Source organism: Leuciscus leuciscus (assembly GCF_965113295.1).
Source record: "Leuciscus leuciscus genome assembly, chromosome: 22".
NCBI lineage: Eukaryota > Metazoa > Chordata > Actinopteri > Cypriniformes > Leuciscidae > Leuciscus > Leuciscus leuciscus.
Window position 1 is genome coordinate 14,140,075 of NC_138746.1, and position 23,923 is coordinate 14,163,997.

Below are 23,923 nucleotides of genomic sequence, written 5' to 3' on the forward strand. Positions count from 1 at the left end.
CTGAATATATATAGGCTATATATATATTTTTTTTTTTTTTTTTTAATGAATCATTTATCCAATGAAATATAGATCGCGTGAAGAGAGTTTACAAATTGTGATTTGAGGATCTAAACAAATTTGCGTCACTGGAGTTACTTTCACAACAGAGTAGGCTACCATTTTCGTAAGGTCCTCGATGACACGCTGATTCGCTGACTTGAGCTCCTCGAACTTCATCTTGTCTTTCTGTATATGGCATCGGGGTTATGACTAACTGATCCCAGTCGATCAACGCTGATGAAACCCAGGCGGTGCCTAACGCAACGCACATGCGCGGACGTTATTTCGATTTTGACTGGAGTAGCAGCTGACTGGCGTGGTCGCCGTCAACAACAGTTTTCACACAAGTGCGCAAGTCAGCGCTACTGTACCCAATCATCCTTTTAGGACAGCAAGATTTAGTATTTGATTTTCAGGTGCGGTCTGTTCCTCGTTTTATCGTGCCTGGTGTTATGGAAAGCTGACATTTGGGGGCGTGTAAGACTGCAGGCTAATTTTTCCACATCGAGTTGTTTACGTGTAGCTAGTTAGCCAGTTAGCAAATCTAACATCCGACCAGATAGCTCGTGTAAGGATGAAATGGATAGCTTTGTTGTTTCCTATGGATTAATACGTTCATTTGACAGGTTCCACAATTTACCTCGTCAGATGTGGTCGGTTCAAGCAAGTTAGAAACACAAACTGATGCAAGGTAAGTCACTACCGGCTGACACTTTGTATTAGCTTACCTGCTAGCTGTATCCCTGTGTCAAGGTACATATGCCATGAATAACAATATCTCACTTATGAATCATCATCTATGCTATTTACATTAAGGAATATCCTAAAAGCCTATCAATAAGGGCCCACATCCTGATAAAAAACGAGTAACGTTAACTGTTAGCCGTCACAGTGTTGAATGCCAGTGGTTTTGCATTATAAATGTATGATGAGGTGTATTACTGATGTGTACAGATGGAGAAACCCCCATTCAGACAGAATCAGGTCTGTGGGTCATGGCTTATGAAGGAGAGGCTGGGGACCGGAGGATTTGGCCATGTTTACCTGTATCAGAATCAGGTATTGCACTACTAGGCTAACTACTGTATATGTGTTGTGTTCGTTGCTCTTTCCTATTGTTGGTTAGTTATCTTGCCTTTAAAGATGAAGGAAATGTCTAAGTTTTCCATTGTTCACTCTCAATACTATTATTTCTTGCAGGAATCTTCAGAAAAAATTGCCGTGAAGCTCTGTCGCCTTGAACTTAATGCAAAAAACAAAGACAGATGGAGTCGGGAGATCCAGATTATGAAAAAGTGTGTACATCTGTGGCCATTTTTAATAATGTATAATGTACCTGTGTAAAATGTGTTCGTATATATTATTGCCTTATTTAATTTGTCATCTTTTCATCCCACTTTTCAGGCTGAAGCACCTTAATGTGGTGACAGCAAAGGATGTGCCTGATGAGATGATGCACATTGCCTTGAATGATTTACCACTTTTAGCTATGGAATACTGTTCCAAGGGAGACCTTCGAAAGGTGTGTGTGTGTGACAATGGGACATGTCTCATGTGCCTTCTGTTGACATTTATACTAACTCATTGCTGTTCTTTGTATTCCTTCTTGTAGTTACTGAGCAAACCAGAAAATTGCTGTGGGTTAAAAGAGAGTGAAGTGTTAGCACTACTCAATGATGTTGGTAATGTGTCATTTTAAAACTGTTATTTATATTTTTAGTGGTTTTATCATCACTCATTATAGTTGGGGGCCTTAAGCACATTTTCGCGCAAATTCATCTAAAAGCGCCAGATTTGGCACAGATGTAGCTCAGGTCATACCGAAATGATTTAGCTAGGGCGCCGGAGCCAGCGACCCTCGGGGCCAAGATGGCGGCCAAATCCAATATGGCCGCCGCCCGAAAAGGGTCCCGGCTTTAACTTTTGAACCACATGAGTTACAAATACAAACTTGATATGTTTTTCAGCTTAATTGATCATGAGAAACACATAGGAATGTTTATATTTATGACCCAGTATATCTGGACCCCTCGATCCTCCAATTCCAATATGGCCGCTGTCCAAAAAAGCAGTTTGGGCTGTAGTATGGGGCCTTACACACCATTGTTCGCGCAAATTCATCTACAAGCACCAAATTTGGCACAGATGTAGCTGAGGGGATACTGAAATGATTTAGCCAGGGCGCCCGAGCCAATGGTCCCTGAGACCAAGATGGCGGCCAAATCCAATATGGCCGCCGCCTGAAAGGGTTTCGGCTATAGCTTTTGAGCCAGATGAGATACAAATACAAACTTGATGTCTATTTTACCTTCTTTGACCATGGGAAACCCATAGGAATACTTACATTTATAATTGGGTATATCAGGACCCCCCAAATTCCCTAAATTCAATATGGCTGCTGTCCAAAAAACGGTTTTGACTACAAATTTTGAACCAAATGCGCTACAAATGAGGATGTGGTGTCTATGTTATGTTTATTGACCACAGGAAGTCTATTGGCATATTTATATTTATGCTTGTGTAAGTCTGGAACCTGTATTCTTTTCAAGACTGTGGTTGAAAATCCTTTTTTTTACCACAACTTTGAAGGTTATTCTCAATGTTGATTCATATCTTTATAAAAGTGAAATGGTTTTCAGTGTACCACAGGTGAATACATTTCAAAGTGTAATCATATAAGAAAGAATAAGACACAATTATTATTGCAAGGCAATATTTATATTATGTTAAATTGTTAAAATAATAATATAGTCAATTTTTCCAAAACTCTTAAAGGTTTGCTTAGCATAACAAAAAAACAGCAATAACATAAAAAACAACAGTGAATTCTTATGGTCTCTCACATGAATTATCATTATCACTCACAATCACCGGATCTCTCATTGTCTTCACCATCATTGTTTGTACAAGCACCCTCACATGCACATATAGAAGTGCAACGAACTCCGGCTTTACAGCACTTACAGTGCCCTCTACATGCTGTCTTGCAGCCACAGTGGAGGAGAATGGTGCAGGCTTTACTGGCGTCTCCGAGATTAGTCCAGTAAGGTTCCCAAGTCTTGCTCGTAGAGTCCCGAAACCATCCCCATGCATTAAACTCTGGGATATCTTGCTGGACAGCGGTTGCCTGATTCCAGTAGAAGCTGGCCTGCAGCAGTGCTCTTTTGATGTGCTGAATCAATGCAGCTTGGGTGGGTGGCAGGTTCTCGAGAGACTTGGTACCATTCGAGAAAAGGTGATGTCTAGCTTCATCTACACGGCTGGCACCACAGCTCTTGCTGTACATGATGACGACCATACGCTCCAGTCTTTGGACATGGACGTCATTGTTGATCTGTTCAGGCTCCAAGGTGAGGGTAACCAGAGATTCTGTGAGATCTGGTGTTGCCTCCCAAGCTGCCCATGCACTCTTTTTCCCATGGCACAGGAAGGCTGAGGTTGTGTCACAGCCTGTTAAAGCGTGGAAGAGTGGTAAGGCTAGTGACTTCTGGGGACCAAGATCCTTGCTGATTTCATGAGCAGGAATGTCCCTATAGTTTTTTCCACCTGCAAAGCCGATCCAGAGCTCTGTGAGGCCGAGTGTGTTGAAGAAGCGGATGGCAAGGATGACAACATCGCTGTCGACAGTCCGGACAAATGCCTTTTTATGGCCATTGGCCCCAGCATGTGCAAGATGCAGGATTATTCTTGTATCTGCTTCTGGATGATCACAAGGCTGAAGGGCAGACATGTCTGTTGGAGAGTAGAGCATCTTTCTTGGTGGAAAGGAGGAGTTTACCTGACATGCCATGCTTGGTTATCTCTTCACTGATATATCCAAATAGTTAGATATATAACAATATATCCAGTATATATATAATAGATATATCCAGTTACGTTTTGGAATTGGAGTTCTCCCATCTACTTTAGTTCTTGATCTGGTTCCTCTGCGTTGGTGAGTTTGTGTTTTGAGGTTCTCCTCTGGATATGTATCAAACACAATATCCAATCACGTGACAGATTCATAGCTCATGTGTGACCTAACAAACCCAGCAATATTGGTGTTAACGTAGTCATGGAATGTTTTTTCAGTAGTTGGCCGGACCATTTGGACCATGAGCTATGAATCTGTCACATGAGCTCATCATGTACAGCAAGAGCTGTGGTTCCAGTCGTGTAGATGAAGCTAGACATCACCTTTTCTCGAATGGTACCAAGTCTCTCGAGAACCTGCCACCCACCCAAGCTGCATTGATTCAGCACATCAAAAGAGCACTTCTGCAGGCCAGCTTCTACTGGAATCAGGCAACCGCTGTCCAGCAAGATATCCCAGAGTTTAATGCATGGGGATGGTTTCGGGACTCTACGAGCAAGACTTGGGAACCTTACTGGACTAATCTCAGAGATGCCAGTAAAGCCTGCACCATTCTCCTCCACTGTGGCTGCAAGACAGCATGTAGAGGGCACTGTAAGTGCTGTAAAGCTGGAGTTCGTTGCACTTCTATATGTGCATGTGAGGGTGCTTGTACAAACAATGATGGTGAAGACAATGAGAGATCCGGTGATTGTGAGTGATAATGATAATTCATGTGAGAGACCATGAGAATTCACTGTTGTTTTTTATGTTATTGCTGTTTTTTTGTTATGCTAAGCAAACCTTTAAGAGTTTTGGAAAAATTGACTATATTATTATTTTAACAATTTGACATAATATAAATATTGCCTTGCAATATTAATTGTGTCTTATTTTTTCTTATATGATTACACTTTGAAATGTATTCACCTGTGGTAAACTGAAAACCATTTCACTTCTATATGGAAATGAATCAACATTGAACATTTGAACCTTCAAAGTTGTGGTAAAAAAAAAAAGGATTTTCAACCACAGTCTTGAAAAGAATACAGGTTCCAGACTTACACAAGCATAAATATAAATATGCCAATGGACTTCCTGTGGTCAATAAACATAACATAGACACCACATCCTCATTTGTAGCGCATTTGGTTCAAAATTTGTAGTCAAAACCGTTTTTTGGACAGCAGCCATATTGAATTTAGGGAATTTGGGGGGTCCTGATATACCCAATCATAAATGTAAGTATTCCTATGGGTTTCCCATGGTCAAAGAAGGTAAAATAGACATCAAGTTTGTATTTGTATCTCATCTGGCTCAAAAGCTATAGCCGAAACCCTTTCAGGCGGCGGCCATATTGGATTTGGCCGCCATCTTGGTCTCAGGGACCATTGGCTCGGGCGCCCTGGCTAAATCATTTCAGTATCCCCTCAGCTACATCTGTGCCAAATTTGGTGCTTGTAGATGAATTTGCGCGAACAATGGTGTGTAAGGCCCCATACTACAGCCCAAACTGCTTTTTTGGACAGCGGCCATATTGGAATTGTAGGATCGAGGGGTCCAGATATACTGGGTCATAAATATAAACATTCCTATGTGTTTCTCATGATCAATTAAGCTGAAAAACATATCAAGTTTGTATTTGTAACTCATGTGGTTCAAAAGTTAAAGCCGGGACCCTTTTCGTGCGGCGGCCATATTGGATTTGGCCGCCATCTTGGCCCCGAGGGTCGCTGGCTCCGGCGCCCTAGCTAAATCATTTCGGTATGACCTGAGCTACATCTGTGCCAAATTTGGCGCTTTTAGATGAATTTGCGCGAAATTACCTATTTATGTGCTTAAGGCCCCCAACTATTAAGGGTGGTAAGTAAAACAGTATATTTTATTTTCAACAGGCTCTGGAATCCAGTACCTCCATGAAAATAAGATAATTCACAGAGATCTCAAGCCAGAGAATATTGTTCTACAAGATATCAATGGAAAGGTATTTGCTATTTAGTAGTTTGATTCTTGTTATAAAGATACTCCTTTTCCAACCAGAACTTTTGTTTTGATGTCTCTGCAGCTCGTCCACAAGATAATCGACCTTGGCTACGCCAAAGACCTGGACCAGGGGAGCCTATGCACTTCATTTGTGGGGACTTTACAATATCTGGTACGTCTTTGCATTAATCAGTGATAAGAAAAGGCGATTATCACAATTCAACATACACTATCGTTCAGTATAGGGTCAGTACAAGTTTTATTTTTTTTAAAGTTAATATTTTGATTCAGGAAGGATGCATTAAATTGATAGTAAAGACATTTATAATCGTTACAAAAAAATCTATTTCAAATAAATGCTGTTCTTTTGAAATTGAAAATTGAATATAGATAGTAGACAGTAAAGACATTTTATGTTTCTAAAAATTCTAATTTAAATAAACGCTGTTCTTTTGAACTTTCTATCATAGTATCCAGAAAAAAAATCACGGTTTCCACAAAGATATTAAACAAACTGTTTTCAACATTGATAATAATAAGAAATGTTTCTTGAGCACATTTCTTATTATTATCAATGATTATTTGATCAAATAAATGCAGCCTTGGTGAACATAAGAGAATTCTTTCAAAAACAGTAAAAAAAAATCGTACCAACCAACCCCATATGGTGAACGGTAGTGTATCTCTACATATTTAATGACTATAACAGATGTATTCTTTTTAAAGACAACAAAAATGAACAAACAGACAACAGTGCTTTGTAATACAACCCCATTTCCAGAAAATTTGGGACATCTCCTGAACCTTTATTTAACTGACACTGACCAACGTAATTGTATTCTGTAAATATATATACATTTTGTAATTCTTTTTGCACAAAATCAAAGTGAAAAGATTATATAATATCCTAGTTAAATTGTTTTGAAACAGTCCATAATAAGCAGTTGAATTAGTAATAGGTGAGGATATTGTGATTGGGTATATCACCACTTTTTGCCAAAGAGAGTAAGAGAATTGTCAAACAATTCAAAAATCACATTTCTCAATGCAAGATTGCAACGATTTTAGGTCTTTCACCATCTACAATACATAATATTTTGAAAAGATTCAGGGCATCCAGAGAAATCTCAGTCTGTGTAGGGAAGGCAAACCTCTGTTGAATGTACATGACCTTTGAGCCCTCAGATGGCACTGCATGAGAAACCATCATGCTACGGTGTTAAATATAGCCTCATGGGCTCGGGAGTACTTTGGAAAACCGTTGTCACTTAACACAGTCTGCCGCTGCATCGCTGCAAGTACAGCTTGTATCTCTGTTACGTAAAGAGAAAGCTATACATCAGTTCTTTTATGCACTTTATGCACTTTTCTTTAATGCAGACACTGTCATGTATTGTGGTGCACCTTCTAAACAGCAAGCCTTGCTTAAGCTTCAAATGGCTTTTGATGTCATTCAGTCACGGCTTCATACACTAAAACTTGTTTTGAATGCTGATAAAAACAAACTTATGTTATTTTCAAGCTCGATAAAGGTAGTAGACAATCTTATTCATCTCCAGACTTTACGAGGTAATGTGATTGAGTTAGTAAAAGAGTATAAATATCTTGGCATCATTATTGATGATACATTATCTTTTGGCTCTCACATAACTCAATTAAAGAAAATAAAATTTAGGTTTTATTTTAGAAACAAGTTTTGTTTTTCATTTAATGTAAGAAAGAGGTTAGTTTCTGCTACTTTTTTCCTGTATTTGATTACGGCGATGTGGTGTATCAATTAGCTCCTTCTCATCTTCTCTCTTCTTTGGATACCGTTTATCATAGCACTTTAAGATTTATATCAGATTGTAAACCTTTAACTCATCATTGTACTTTGTATAACAGAGTAGCCTGGCCCTCTCTGTCCATTAGAAGGAAAATGCACTATTATCTAATTATTTATAAAACTATTCTGGGGTTGTTGCCGTCGTATCTAGGTTGTCTTTTTCAACAGAAAAGTGTTGGGAAATATTCTGTTATATGCTTTCTGTGCCATTAGTAAGAACTGAACTGGGGAAAGGGGCTTTTATGTATGCAGCTCTATTTAAATGGGAATCTAATCCAAAAGAAATTCAATTCACAAACTCTGGTGTCTGAACATTTTAAATCTGTTATTCGGTCACTCGAAGAAGACTCAAGGATGTGCAGTGTTTTAATTTTTTACTTGTTTTTTTTATCTGTAAATTTGTGATTGTAACTGCTGCCCATTCTTGGCCAGGACACTCCTGTGAAAGATATTTTTAAATCTCAGAGAGATTATCCTTGTTAAATAAAGGTCACCCAAAGAAAAGGTTCTGTGCAGAGATTCTGCCGAATTCTCTGGGCCCGAGCTCATCTTAGATGGTCAAAAAGACAATGGAAATGTGTGCTGTGGTCAGACATTGGGAAAAATGGACATTGAGTTCTCAGTCCCAAAGACAAAAGGGACCATCCAGACTTTCACAAGCAACAGGTGCAAAAGCAAACATCTGTCATGGTATGGAGGTGCGTCAGTGCAAACATGACATGCAAAGGTGTGAAGGTACCATTTACATTACAGAGACATATCCTGCCATCAAGATGACATGTTTCCTGGGAATCATACAATGATGATCTTGTATCAGGCGAGAATTCCACTTGAAAAACTGCAGCAATTAGTACCCTCAATTCCCAAATGATGCAATTAAAAGGAAAGGTGATGGTACACCGTGGTAAACATGCCTCTGTCCCAACTTGTTTGGAGTGTGTTGCTGCCATCAAAATAAAAATTTGTTTATATTATTTACCAAAAACAATTGGAAAAAAATGTCAAAATATTGGAAATATTTTCTTTGTACTTTTCTGGAAATGGGGTTGTATATCTGTGTATATATTTTCCTAATACATTTATATATCTTGTCATTGTCATTTGTTTCAGGCTCCAGAGCTGTTTGAAGGCAAGTCATACACAGTCACTGTGGACTATTGGAGCTTTGGCACCATGATCTTTGAGTGTTGCTGTGGATTTCGTCCATTTCTTCACAATCTCCAGCCGGTGCAATGGTATATGTCCTGATAATCTGCATATTGATTGTCACAATGCTTATATCTTACCTTCACATGGAATCCCTTCATATAGGTAAAATATAGCATATTTGCTTTTTCTAGGACAAGCAAAGTACGAAACAAAGGTCCTAAGGACATAATGGCTGTGGAAGATATGAATGGCGAGGTCCGCTTTTCCACCCACCTTCCGTACCCCAACAATCTGAGCAGGTAGCCTTTAAACAGACCAAAAGACCTTGCTTTTTAGTTGCTGTTACCCTTTTTTTCTGAGTCTCTGGGTTGACCAATTGTTTTTGATACTGCAGGACACTACTGGATCCCTTGGAGGGGCTGCTACAGCTGATGCTGAAGTGGGACCCAGTACAGAGGGGAGGAGGATTGAATCCAGACACAAAACAGCCCCAGTGTTTTGCTATTCTAGAACAAATACTGAACATGAAGGTTTGAAATTGCCATTACTACATTATTAAATTAAAATGTTATATCTTGTACTATTGCAATATGCCGAAGAAAGTGTATCTGCTTAGTTTGGATCAATTGTTTTGTCATGGATAGAATCATGGTTGACACATGATTTGTTTTGTAGGTTGTGCATGTCTTAAACATGACTACGACCCAGGTTCACTCCTTTCTGCTTAGCCCTGATGAAGGGCTCCACCCTCTGCAACAGAGGATTGAAGTCGAGACCAAAATCGAACTTTTGAATCAAGAGCTTTTGCAGGAAACAGGAGTCACATTAGATCCCAGGAAACCTGCTGCACAGTGTGTGTTAGATGGAGTAGTAAGTATTTTATGGCCTCATGAATGTGTTCTCATTCTCCAAAAGAATGTTTTGATAAATCAGTAACAATTTACTACTTTTTACTACTTTTTTCTTTTTCTTCAAATCATTAGAGAGGATGGGACAGCTACATTGTATATCTTTTTGACAAGAGCTTGACCAAGTACTCGGGACCTCTAACGGCTAGAACACTTCCTGAGAGTGTGAACTTTATCGGTAAGAATTTATTTATTTATTTGCCTCTTCTATGGATCATTTTGTTTATTTAGATATGCTTGTGGGAGGTTAGGTTTCTTTCTTTTTTTTCTTTTTTTTTTTTTTTTTTTACTTTTTATTTGCACTTTGATAACTTTCAGTAGGACTTCAAAAAAAAGTCTCCACCCATTTTTCTGTTTCAGTGCGGGAAACCAAAACTCAGCTCCCTCTGAGTACCCTTAAGAAGGTTTGGGGTGAGGCAGTTAGTTACATTTGTGGCCTCCGAGAGGACTACAGCCGCCTCTTCCAGGGCCAGCGTGCAGCCATGTACGTGCATTACATTACCATGCTCATTAATGTGTATAGCTTGTGCTTTGGGACTTTATCTACTCATAATTCAATGTTCTATTTGTGTTTTTGTGTTTGCAGGTTGAGCCTTCTTCGCTACAACACCAACCTTACAAAATTCAAAAACATGATGTTTTCATTTTCCCAGCAGCTGAAAGCAAAGCTTGACTTTTTTAAAAGCAGCATACAGTATGACTTGGAGAAATATAGTGACCAGATGCAGTACGGCATATGTATGTTTTTATGTGCTCAATATTTTTGAATAGTCAAAAAAAATCAGTATCACAGTAGTGATAATAACCAAATCAACCTCTTTCTTTCTTAAGCTTCTGAAAAGATGCTGAAGGCTTGGCAAGAAAATGAAGAGAAGGCTGCTGCATATGTACAGGTGCTGTGCAACACTAAGGATTTTTTCTAATTTTTACTTGCTCAGCCAAAATGTTCACTTGCTTAAAATAGTAATTGTTTTCGTTGTGTTTGACTCATGCAATAAATAAGGTTATGACACAACATTTCAGATAGCAGTGAAATTTCACAATTCTCAATTCTAGTTTTGATACCACAGCAAAAACTACTAGTCTAACTAGTATAAATCTCGAATATTACTACTATAAGACAAGTAAACAATCAGTAATAAAAAAAGGACAAATAATAGCAATAGCACACACAACTTCTTACACAGCGAGTGACACATTGAGTTTTCTTTTGTGTCTTCTTGCGCTTAAATATTTAAACTGGCAAGGATTAAAAATGTGCAAACGTGTTCCGTCAACTGGCCTGAGCGTCTTTCGCGCTGGCCGCGGGCCATCGGGCAGTCCTTATTGTCGAGCCCTGGCTGTGGATGATTGATACACATTTGTTTTGAAACCCTTAAGAAGCAGTCAGCTAAGTGGTCTTCATGTCACATCATGGAGATGTATGCTGCCCTCACGTGCTATTGGTATAAGTGCTACAAACTCACAAATTATCACCTAGTCAAAAATTGTGTATGAACGCTGTCTCAAGTTGTATTTACTACTGGGATCATTTTGATACCCGTGTTTTCCGATTTGGCCGTGCCATGCAAAAGGGAGAACGATTGCTGCTGTGACTGATATTATTTATTAGTTTTTTCCACAACAGCTTTACATCACCTTGTCTTGTTATTAAAGTAGTGCATATTTACAAATATATATCATTTGAAGCATATTGTATGTTTTACACACATAGAAAATTATTTATTTGACCGAAATTGCAGAATCAACCGCAAGCTAACTATCTATATTGCGTGATGAATGTTTATATGGTTGTCATTGTCAGTGAATGAGACGCTACATTTTATTCAAAATTAAACATCTTCAATACATTTTGGCTTTAAAATGATTTCCCCAAGAATAGGCAAGAATAAACCTGGTATCCTCCATGATTCACATTCTTACCGACAACAAAGCACTTGAACACGACAAGATCGTAATCACAATTTCAGAAGTGGGAAGTAGTACATTTCTGATAGCACTTGAAGGCAGCAGGTAGTACAGTACCAAAAGTTTGGTCAGTAAGACTTTTTAATGTTTTTGAAAGAAGTGTTTTATGCTCACCCAGGCTGCATTTATTTGATCATAAATACAGTAAAAACAGTAATGTGAAATTAAAATTTTAAATAACTTTTCTATTTTAATATATATATATATAAAAAAATTATTCCTAATTTAAATACATCTTTTAACAGTTATGATAATCTTTTTAACATTATAAATATATTTACTGTAACTTTTGATTCATGTTATGCATCCTTGCTGATTTAAAAAATACCAATATTAATTTTTTTTTTTTAAATATCGAACTGACACCAAACTTTTGAACGGTTGTGTATGTGTAAATGATCTTGTGTAAATGTATTGGTATGTGACATGACAATTGTTTTAGCAACAACTAACAGGTTTTATTTGTTTTTAAAGGTGGCAGAGATTGGACATCTAGATGAGGAAATAATGGCTCTGCACTCAGAAATCGTTGAGCTTCAGAGAAGTCCTTATGCTCGTCGTCAAGGAGATGTCATGGAGCAACTGTAAGCATATTCTTTCAGCTATGCATAATCATTCAGCACAAATGCTTAGATCTTAAACCTATTGAGATGAAATCTTGTCTCATCACAGGCAAGAGAGAGCAATTGAACTCTACAGACAATTGAAGGCAAAATGCAAAAGTAAGTACAATCCTGGCTTGCATGCTCATAAGTGCATGAAATTCAAGGCATGTCCAATTCCAAGTTGCCAATTACTTTGCTAATTGACACATCACTACTGTTACACAAGTGAGTTACTGGCCCAGTATATAGTGTTCTTTATTTCTCCTAGTGCCAGACCCTCAGCATGGCTACAGTGATAGCTCTGAAATGGTGAAGGTCATTGTACAGACTGTTCAGAATCAGGACCGTGTACTAAGGGATCTATATGCACATCTCAGGTAAAAAGATGTTTAATTCACAATTAAACAGGATTGTGATCTTATGTTTACGGTTCAACCTGCGACTAGTTAGTAAACAAATGCAATTGGTCTTTTTTTAAGTGAAAAATACTGTTGTCCTTGTGTCTTTTACTATAGTAAAATCCTTCTGAGTAAGCAGAAGATCATCGACCTCTTCCCTAAAATCGAGAGGAAGCTGGATTGCATTAAGGAGGCAGACAGCACTGTCATGCAGATGCAGATCAAGAGACAGAGAGAGTTCTGGCACTTACTGAAGATTGCCTGTGTGAGTCACATGCTTCTAATGTCTCAGGGCCAGATAAGCTTATAATATGCTCATGATCATTCAATTTCCATTTTTATGGTTTAGTGTGTATTGGGGTGGGAAATTTAGGTTGAAATACCATCTGATCATTCAGTCTTAATTGGAACTTGATAGACATAAACCAAAAGAAACACTACCGTGCAAAAGTTTGGGGTCCGTAAGATCTTTTATTTTTATTTTATTTTATTCAGCAATGATGCATAAAATGTTTCAAAATTGACAGATTTTTACATAGTTAAAAAAAGATTCTATTTCACATAATTATATGCTGTTATTTTGAAGATTTAAAAGAAAATAAGTTTCCACAAAAATATTAAGCAGCACAACCACTTTCAACATTAATAATAAGAACATTAAAACATTAAACATTATTATTGAGCTCCAAATCAGCTTATTAGAATGATTTCTAAAGGATCCCCTAGTGAAAAAAACCTATCCACCTTATTCCTACGCCCCATGACGCTTTGCGCGAATTATGGGTGTAACTTCCGTTAAGCTGTAAACAATTAGTGAAAAAGGCTCGCTCTATGAACGCAATACGTTAAAATGTGTCACAATGACTCACCCTTCAACCATCGAACATTAAAAGGAAATTTAAAAGTGTTAAAGCATCAACCAGGTATTTCAACAGACCAAATAACCCCAAAAGCGCGAGTCTTTCCACAGCAATAACGGACGGGTTTAATATCACTGTAGTAATATATATATTATGTAACTTATGTTGCCTTAATCAAAAATGTTCATTAACTTCAGCCTTACGTGATACTATTTCAAAGTGATTTCCGTTATTTTGTCAGATTATAAATTGCATTTACCTGTGAAAACAAACCTGGAAAGAGACGTGAGGATTTGAGGAGAATAACGAGAGATTATTTGTGCTTTCCAGTGAATTATTAATGGAATATATCGTAAATTAAATTCGGCAGAACAGACCACAAATGTGCAGTATTTGTTGTCCTTTTTCATACTTTTACAGCGGATTGCAAAAGGAAAAAAGAAAATAATCACGAGGAAAAGAAAGCAGTGACTGAAAAGAGCTCTTGCCATAGAAATTCTTGTTATAACATGTCACGATAAAAATACCAAGTATAACTTTATTCTCATGATGTCTGAAAATAAATCATGAAGGAAAATTGACAGCTCATCCAGTCAAACTGACGATCCGCTTTATTTGTAGGGCAACCTTATGATTTGAAATGATTCTTTCAGCCTTTTTGAATGGAAGTTCCCCAAACCGGAAGTGCCACCCAAAATTCAAAATGCAGTAAGGTTGTCAGGAATAAGGTGGATACCAAAATATTTAAAGGGGTCATGAACTGGATTATTTCATTATTTTATAATGTTTCCTGGGTTGCTCTTATAATGTTAGTATGGTTTTTACATAAATAAATGTCATAATTTGGAAATAAAAGGCATTTTTTCAAGCCTGATTTTAGCCTCTGATTTGAACACTCTGTTTGAAGGGGCGTGTCTGCTTTGAGACTTTGGTGTAAACGCCCACTGCTGTGATTGGCTTACATGTTTTCATATGAATAGCTAGCATTAAATTGTAGCATAACTCTCTCTCTCAAAAACTTTTACTACGTTTTTACAGCTATCGAGATTAACGAATCGTGAAAAGTATTGATTCCCACATGAAAAGGTTGCAATGATGAGCATTGAGCAGATGACAGACAGTCACGAAAGCTTTGTTGCGCAGTGTAACAACGTCATTGATCTCATTACGAGTTTTGGCAAGTGTCTAGAATAGATAAACTCACGCTGTGTGATTGACAGCTTGGGTGATTAGAAAAGAAGCGTTCTTTGATCGCTTTCTGTATATAATTTAATTACAGTTCAAATAAGATTATTTTCATCCTACTTAGAGAAATGATATAAAGTTGATCGTTTAGTCACTGGCTTGATTTACTAATGCATAAACAGTATTGAACGATTTTGAGAGATAATCTGTCTGAACTTGAATAATTATACATCAGAAATCACTGCTCACAGATCAGGCATTAGAATAAACATGGTTACTTGCATGTTTTTGGCGTTGGTGGCAGATCCATATTGTAAAAGTCAAAATTGCACCGAAATTTACCAAATAATCCACAGTGAAATGTACCGAATACAAACAAATAATTCACTGCTGAGACATTCACATTGGTGAAAAAAACAAACACTTTCCTAGCATTAGGATCCTCTGGATGGTAATGGTATTGATCCTGTGTCCTCTTTTGTCGTTCTCATGTCACTATTCACTAACGCTCCAGTGGGCGGCGCCAAAGACGACGACGTAGGCGTTTATATTCTTCGGCAGATCCGGTCTTTCGCTGCCCTGTAACGTCATAAGTCTTTTTATTGTGTCTTTATTGTGTTTTTGATGTAGACGTATGCGTTTATATTCTTCGGCAAATGCGGTCTTTCGCTGCCCTGTAACGTCACAAGTCTCCACTTTTTAGATCCTGACGTTTTCTGGCCTTGGTTTCAATAAAACCATTTTTTTTAATAACAAGGACGTTTTGAGTTTTGAAACTTACAGGGTATTTTTATAGTACAACGAACTCTTAACTGTCAAAAGATCAAGGAAAATTTCAATTCTCAGTTCATGGCCCCTTTAAAATACATTTATTTCTCGCTAAGGTATACTACAAATCCATTTACAGATTTACTGACATATCGCTTGAGACTTACTGATATAAATATAATTAAACTTTATTTGGAGTACTTTATTGCACAATGCACATTTCTTAATATTAAGTCTAAAATGTGTTTTAATATCACTATTAGTAAGGATAATAACATCACTGTATAAGATCAGTCTGTAAATGCAAGATATTTAAAGTGTACCTAAAGTATACTTGCAATAATTCTACTTTAGCACAATCAAATACACTTAAGTATAGCTTTAGCTGGTCCTCAGCAATATTTCCGGATAACTAAAAGTGCATTTAGTACAAAACTAGTTGTTCCAAATTAGCAGACTTTAAAGGTATAGCGGAGGATTTTCCCGAATTTTAGAAAAGAACCGCCCTCTCCACTTTTTGAAAAAATGCACATGCGCAACACTCTACCTGCTCCCGAGAGGGAACGCCTATTAAACGCTAGCATCGCTAATCATAGCTTACATGAACTTTTACTAGCAGTGATTTTAAATGGATTTCTCCAAATACCATGCCAAACTTTACCTGTCGAGTAGAAACTTCGCGACTGAGGCATCAGTGGGAAGCCCAACCTGTGCTTTTAGCGCACGCCAGCGTGTGAAATATTCTCCCAAAAACACTGGTCTTGTTTCTTTCTTCAGAGGCCTTTCTCTTCTTGTCATACAATTCGTAGACACTTTTTCTCTTGCAACCCTCAGACATTTTGAAAAAACCTGGTGAGAACGGCGAGCTTCAATGAATGGCTGAAACCATAGCTCACCACACATATACACTTGAAAGTGCGCATGCGCAGAAAGGACGAGCACGTACAACGGCCTTACGTAAACATATCACCAGAATGATTGACACTTAGGTGGACCAATAGTATAGGCTACCCACCCGGAAAAAGAAAATCCTCCGCTATACCTTTAAGTATATCAGTATATCAAACTATATTTAAGATTATTCACAACAAATAAATTATACCGATGTCGTTTCATAATGGTTAAAAACTTGAATAGATGAGCCATATTCAAAGCACTTGTAAAGTAGTCACAATATTTTTCCACTTGATGAATAATTGTAGTTGCATGTGTTTGTGTTTAGGCACAAAACACCACACGAAGCTCTGTGAGTCAGAGTGGAGAGATGCCCTCCTCACTGTCGACATGGAACCAGACTCAAGCCCAGTGCTCCTCTCGCCTACCCATGTCCCTGCAAGTACCACATGAGGGGTAAATTTCTCTTCCAATCCTTAGTGAGCTGCCTATTAGTAGTGATAGTAACACGACATTCTAGGTTTCAACCCACTGTGGCTGGGTTGATCATTGTATTTCATTGTTTTACATGCTGCTGTTTGTTTTCAGTGATTCAGTCAATCATTTACTCGAGGAGAACCAGCGCTATTTGAGTCAGCTGACCAGTTTACTGCAAGAAACCACTGAGGAGAAATCAGAGAGCATAATGGTATGAAATTCATAGAAATTCTGTATCGATCATGACACCACATATATACTGCAGTAATAAACTCACAGCTTTGGGGTGAAACATTTTTCCCTCTCTTCCACACAGGCTCAAGACTGGAGCTGGACTAAATATGAATCCCTGGTTGCTAAATCGCAGCGGTTGTAGAGTCATGGTTTACGCTGTGACAGGAAGTAATTGTAACAGTCATTCTTTTAGAAAACATGTATTCATCATCACTGGATTGGGGTTGTGTTGACTTGTATTATTTGTTCAACATAAAATAACTTCTTTGTTCTTTGTCAGTATCTGCATTTAGTTAAAATCACATTTTGCAGTCCTGTAGCAACTCTATATATTTTGAGGATGCATTTTTATTGACACAGAACCAACAACTTGCAAACAAAATTCAGGCAGTGTATCTCCATAAATTAATTTATTTACATACTCTATAGTTCTCTAAATGGGCTGATTGTACTTTCATTTTAGGTGGTCGAGTTTTTTTTATTATTATTATTTTTTAAATATGGTAATTCAGCATCTGCACTTTAAAGGCTCACTGTGAATGTTTGGAAAGGTGTGATGTCCGGCAGTGAAATTGGTCATGTTCAGTTAAGTAACATTTTGAAATACTATGACGTGTGTGAAGCCCTAAGTAAAGGCAGAACAACTAGGATGGTAAAGGTGCAATTCTTTAGTCATGGAGCACAGGTAAATCCTCCTGTTTTTGAGTCTGAAAATAAGTGTTTGGTCAGACATATACCTTCCAGCATAGTCTTTTTATATTTTGGATTTAGCAGTGATGGCAACAGACATCTTCATAACAGGCATTGGTGGCTACGAATGAATGTGTTCATTTATCAGTGGCTGAAATATAATCAATGAGTTTCATCAATTCAGCCATGTTATTCCCTTTGTAAGTCACCTTTTCAACCATGTTTTTATCCAAAGATGAACAGCGTCCCACAAGACGGTTCATCACAAACTATTGTATAAGATTTTGCATATTAATTTTTTGTTTTGTTGGATTATTATATGAGGATATTTCAGATATGGGTTAAAAGCATCTTATGAAAGAACACTTAGGTTTTAACATGTTTACTGTATACATGACAAAGTAATTAAAGTGATATCCATTATGTTATCTGTGTTTTGAAAGACTTTCTTATAAACAGCAGTAATCGGATGGAGTGGTAATTCATTTGAAAATGAGTTATTCATTTTAACTATAAATCAGACTTTTGAAAATGATGATATATAAAATGTTGCAATTTGTCTATATCAAGATCCACATCTTTCCTCAAGGCATTTTTAAAAAAGTGAATACTTTTGGTGTTAGGAGTCCCATCTCACACAATACAGAATGGATAACATAATTTTTCATGTTCTGGAGTGAATGTCAGTGTTGCATGGCAGCAAGAGAGAAGTGTCAAAATGTTGATGCAACAGTGTAATGATTAAACCAACCTCAAGTCAGTATGCAAATACATGTAAAAATCTCAAATAGGTGTTTAAAAGACATGCAAGTAAACACATATATCACAATTAACGATTTTAATTGCTTTTTGTACCTTTATAAAAGAGAGATTCCCACATTTAAATGTTACTTTTCAGGGGGAACATTTAAAAAAAAGAAAACCTTTCATGCTTTGCACTCCTAAATGATCTTTAGTCGAGAAGAAGAGATAAAGGGATTTACTTAACAATGCTCGACATCTCAAATATGTTGAGTGTGCTAGCTGTATTTTTTATTGAGGACTTTTATTTTGAAACAACGGCGTTTGCGGTTTAGTCATTTGATATTTGACCCATGCCCTCTTTCCAATAAATATCAATGTCCCATTTATCTCCGAGATTGTGACAAGTCATACAATTAGACGGGTAAGTATCACTGCTCCTTTCAGTAATTATGTTTCTCCGTCCTTTAGGTTCGTAGTAGTGAAAATATCCATGATGATGATTTCATTATAAAGTTAAGCAATGATCTTTCTGCAAGAAAGTGGGTTATCCAACTTCCTACTAAAATAATTGCTTGCTTGGTCAGCAAGTGGCGTCTAGTTAATGAAATACACCTAAATTAAATTATGGTTCTCAGTTTATTTTAACCTTTGCAGGTCTATTCTTCCCGGGTAACGCTGATTAATATAATGGCAGCATCTCAGAAATGTCTTGGAAAAGGTAAGACATCATAATCATGAGAGACTCAAATGCAATCTGGAGAAGGTTTTTTCCTCTTTTTTTCCCCACAAGTAGACTCCGTGACTAAGCAGAATTGTGTTGTGATTACAATCCACCATTTATATAACATCTACATAACATGTCCAGGTGTGTCTTTGTTGTGTTAGGAAACGGGGAGTTTCAGACATGTCGTACACAAGAATTTGCTTTGATAAAACGGTTATGGCTTAAGGTGCTTTAAATGCTGAGACAGCATGACATTGCACTTTCATGAAATCACCACTGCATATTAGCAATGATATTTATGACGGATTCTTTACAAGAGCTTCATTCGCTCGAGGATGAAATAAAACGTTACCCTTTGACCTCTGTAACTTTTAAAAAATATTTTAGTGTTGTCCTTTAAGGACGTGTGTCTATGAAAGGACTGTTAACTTAAGTTAATTTTCATGTTTTTAAGTGTGTGTGTGTGTGTTTCATCCAGTATAAAGTATATCCAGTAAGATATACGCTGGGGGCATGAAAATGTTTTTTGCAAAACATTATTGAAAAGACATTTTGGATCATTAGAGACATGTAGACTTACAAGTGACTCACAATACTATACATCAATGTCATCGCAACAATAGATCAAGTCTAACATGTTTTTTGTTTAATTTGTGCCACAGGAAGTGCTGCTCCTGGCCCTGTGCCGAAGGACCATATTCGGCTCTATAGCATGAGATTCTGTCCTTTTGCCCAAAGAACAAGATTGGTGCTCAATGCCAAGGGAATTAAGTGAGTACACAAACTTGCATTAGTGTTTACCTAATGTATAAACATTGTTTCTGCTTTGAGTGAAAAGAAAAGCCCCTTTGAATAACTGAATCTGTATTTCACCGTAGACACGACATCATCAACATCAATTTGAAGGATAAGCCTGATTGGTTTCTGGAGAAGAATCCTCTTGGTTTAGTGCCAACGCTGGAGACCCAGAGCGGTCAGGTGATATACGAGTCACCAATCACCTGTGAGTACCTGGATGAGGTCTACCCTGAGAAGAAACTGTGTCCATCTGACCCGTTTGAGAGGGCCCAACAGAAAATGCTGCTGGAGCATTTCTCAAAGGTATTTACTAATGCATTTCACAGGGATATTACATTTAATTAATTGCACGTTTTCATCTATATGAATGGATGGTCTTTTTAGGTGACTCCCTACTTCTATAAGATCCCTGTAAGCAGGGCAAAAGGAGAAGATGTGTCTGCACTTGAAGCAGAACTTAAGGAGAAACTCTGCCAATTAAATGAGGTTGGTTGGAATACCGGTAATATAATTGAGTGGGATAATGATTTTTGATGATAAGCAGATGTCATGGGATACTTTTCAGTTGAGTTGTCACTTCCTGTATAAACGTGTGCTTTCTCTATGTATTTAATGGCTTTTGTCAGATCCTTGTCAACAAGAAGACCACGTTTTTTGGAGGAAATTCAATAACAATGATTGACTACCTGATGTGGCCATGGTTTGAGAGGATGGAGATGATGGATCTGAAGCAGTATGTTTTTATCTTCTTCTTAAATGTATTAAGTGCAAAAGCAATAGAGAAAGAGAGATCATATGTTATGGTATAAATTCAGACATGTCACCATTAGGTTAAAGATTATTTCCTCGATTAAAAAAACAAACATATTTTTATCACACAAAGAAATGAATATTACAGTTTGTCAAGTTGAGAATTATTTAAAGGGATAGTTCACCCAAAAATGAAAAATCTGTCATTAATTACTCGCCCTCATGTCGTTTCAAACCCGTATTACCTTCGTTCATCTTCTTAACACAAATTAAGATATTTTTGATGAAATCCGATGACTCAGGCGGGGCTCCATTGACACCTATTTAAGTAACACTTTGAAGGCCCAAAAAGGTAGGAAAGACATTGTTAAAATAGTCCATGTGACTTCAGTGGTTCAACCTAAATTTTATGAAGCGACGAGAATACTTTGAGCGCCTAAAAAACTAAATATCAACTTTATTCAGTAATTTCTTCCCTTCTTTATCAGTCTCCGACGCGCGTTCACGAGAGCACCACGACGCATACGTGACCTCGCGTGCGTCTTCCTCTGCTTGTAGGTCATATGTCAGAACGCCAGCTCCTGAATATTTTGTTTTTTTGGCGCACAAAAAGTATTCTCGTCGCTTCATAAAATTAAGGTTGAAACACTGTAGTCACATGAACTATTTTAATGATGTCTTTCCCACCTTTTTGGTGATTTCTGGGTGAACTAACCCTTTAAGATGAAGATTAGAAACTCAGTCATGTTAGTGGATGAGAAAAATCATTAAATGAGACCTATCTAAATGATTGCTTTGCACGTTAACACCCTTTTCTCATACTTTCCAGCTGTTTGGACAGCACTCCTCAGCTGAAGAAGTGGACTGAACATATGTTGGCGGATCCCACTGTAAAAGCCACAATGTTCAGCACAGAAACCTACAAGGTGTTCTACAAGTCCTACATGGAGGGAAAGCCCAATTATGATTATGGTTTATAGAATAAATCATTGTTCTCTGGTAAAACCCACCTTGATTGCCTATTTGTTTTAACAGCTATTGGTTACAAAAGTCTGTTAATATCTGTCTATCATTTATACTATGATCCTGATTACTCTGCAGTGAATTAAATTCCACGGGATATCATTCTTTATGTCATTTTGATTTGCTGTGTCGATATCAAAAAATCTAAGACTTAATCTAAGACTTTGATCTTAAAATCTGATTTTTTAGATGACCAGCTGAATGAATTACATGCCTCAATATAAATTTGTTACCAGTGCAATGAAACAAAATAAATTATTATTAAAAAAACATGTTTCTGGAGTTTAATCAATAGATGAAATATTCTATACACTGTAAACATTATCTAATTTTTAACTAATCTGATTTGAGCTCATGTCCATTCTTTGATGGCCTATAATGATATTTTTCAGAGTAATTACTAAGCATCATCCACAATGACTAACAGCATGTTAGCTGCAGTTATTGTCCCCCTGCTCAAGGGTTACAATGGTAACAGGGCTCTCAGTATCTTCATGGGTCACCCCTTTCTCAAATTTAACCTGCAGTGTTTGCCTTAATAGCCCTAATCATTAGGTGTGTCCACCACTGACTCCAATGAGTCATATCACACATCCATAATCTTACCAGAAGCAGGAAGAATGCCACTGAGGTTTAACAGACATGCAGGACAGATAACCACCTAAATCAGTCTTCCTCAGCTGACCACACCAGAGCAAAATAATTTATCATGAGTATGTACATAGAGCTTTAAGTTACTTTAAAGACAAAACAGTGATAATGCCATGTACAAAAAAGGTATAGTAATGCCATAATACTTTTAGTGCTCTCCTGTTAACATCCTAACACAGATCATTGGTTCCATTTGAATTGAATTGAAAATCTTTATTTCGAACTATTAAAAATAAAGAAACGCATAAATTAAATCTACAAACGACAAAAAAAAGAAAATGTATAACAAAATAAACAAAACAATATTTCAACATAATACTCAACCCGTTCAAAAGGGATAGGTTGAAGCCCTAGGCTTATTAAATCCTACCCTGAGTACTTACCAAAACCAAGTCACAATCAAATAAAGAAAATTTGAAGAGTTTTTTTTTTTTTTTTTATTGCAACACAAAAATTGTTTACACTTTGTTTAATCAATTTGTTTAGACCATTCCACAAATGCACCCCTGCAATTTTATACATACTAAAAGTATAAAGCTAATTGTTGGAGTTTTTTCTGCAGTAGGCAATGCACTATAATAGGGCTCAGGTCAGGTGAGCTGAATTGCTCCACCCTGATCAGAACAATAACAGTGGTAACAGTAGATACTTGTTGCATTGATAAGCATGACTGTGCACAACAGAAGCTTTGAGATGTCAGTGTCATAACCTATGACTAAGTGACCCTGTTAGGGTACATTTACAAAAAAAAAAGTTTTGTTTCAGAAAGGTCTATATTCTGACAAATGAATAAGGTGACTCATTCTGCAGCTGTAGTCCTGCAAAAGAAAGCTTTGCATGACTTTGCAAGACACCCACACTAACATAAACAACATAAACTGTGATTATTATGTGGCAACAAAAGATTGTGGCCTGACAGGAATATATTTAATAAGCTGTCATACTTGACTTGTGATATGGATAAGATAAGATAAAAAAAATAAAAAAACTTTTAAGTCAGCAATAAGGTTTGAGAAACTATATTATGAATATGGCTGTGGCCGTTATTAGGCACGGTTTAATTTTTTTAATTAATTAATAAATGAAGGTGACCCAATTTCTGACATGGAATGCAGGGACATTTCCTAGTTCAGTGGTCTAAATATTTAATGATTGCTTGTTATTATCTGTGAATAAAAAAATAAATAAAAAAACAGGAATAATAAATTTTTAAATGCAAAGGCATGGTCCCAAATCACCATTTTTTTGGAATTGTTTTTTGTATTATATATTTTTTTATTTTACCTTATATAGCCTATATACATTTAACTATTAATAGTGTAGTAAAATAAAATTTAAATATGTAAATTATAGAAAGTGATTAGTGAAAGTCACTTCAAAATAATTGACAAAAACTATGATACAACTATTTAACA

At 37.0% G+C, this 23,923-nt stretch overlaps 2 protein-coding genes and 1 long non-coding RNA gene across 3 annotated transcripts; 2 read left to right on the top strand and 1 right to left on the bottom strand.

The window, feature by feature from the left end:
- The first annotated feature begins 245 nt into the window (after positions 1-245).
- chuk (component of inhibitor of nuclear factor kappa B kinase complex) lies at positions 246-18,246 on the top strand. The gene is made up of 22 exons (XM_082154806.1): positions 246-733; positions 997-1,101; positions 1,243-1,337; positions 1,447-1,564; positions 1,655-1,724; positions 5,770-5,858; positions 5,940-6,029; positions 8,793-8,917; positions 9,023-9,130; positions 9,226-9,361; positions 9,507-9,701; positions 9,815-9,917; positions 10,100-10,223; positions 10,326-10,477; positions 10,571-10,632; positions 12,182-12,291; positions 12,380-12,429; positions 12,581-12,689; positions 12,828-12,975; positions 16,746-16,873; positions 17,006-17,105; positions 17,211-18,246. The coding sequence occupies exons 2-22, from the start codon at positions 997-999 to the stop codon at positions 17,268-17,270; spliced, it is 2,277 nt and encodes a 758-aa protein (XP_082010932.1). The 5' UTR covers positions 246-733; the 3' UTR covers positions 17,271-18,246.
- LOC309487273 lies at positions 13,180-16,739 on the bottom strand. Its single transcript, XR_014201806.1, has 2 exons — positions 16,566-16,739; positions 13,180-15,980 (listed from the first exon to the last, which is right to left on the bottom strand). It is a non-coding gene; the product is annotated as an uncharacterized lncRNA (long non-coding RNA).
- A 638-nt stretch (positions 18,247-18,884) lies between the features above and the next one.
- On the top strand, positions 18,885-23,565 carry LOC309487259 (glutathione S-transferase omega-1-like). Its single transcript, XM_082154864.1, has 7 exons — positions 18,885-18,983; positions 19,217-19,280; positions 19,949-20,057; positions 20,165-20,387; positions 20,469-20,570; positions 20,711-20,817; positions 21,664-23,565. Exons 2-7 carry the CDS (start codon positions 19,250-19,252, stop codon positions 21,812-21,814), a joined length of 723 nt encoding a protein of 240 aa, XP_082010990.1. The 5' UTR covers positions 18,885-18,983; positions 19,217-19,249; the 3' UTR covers positions 21,815-23,565.
- Positions 23,566-23,923: the final 358 nt, after the last annotated feature.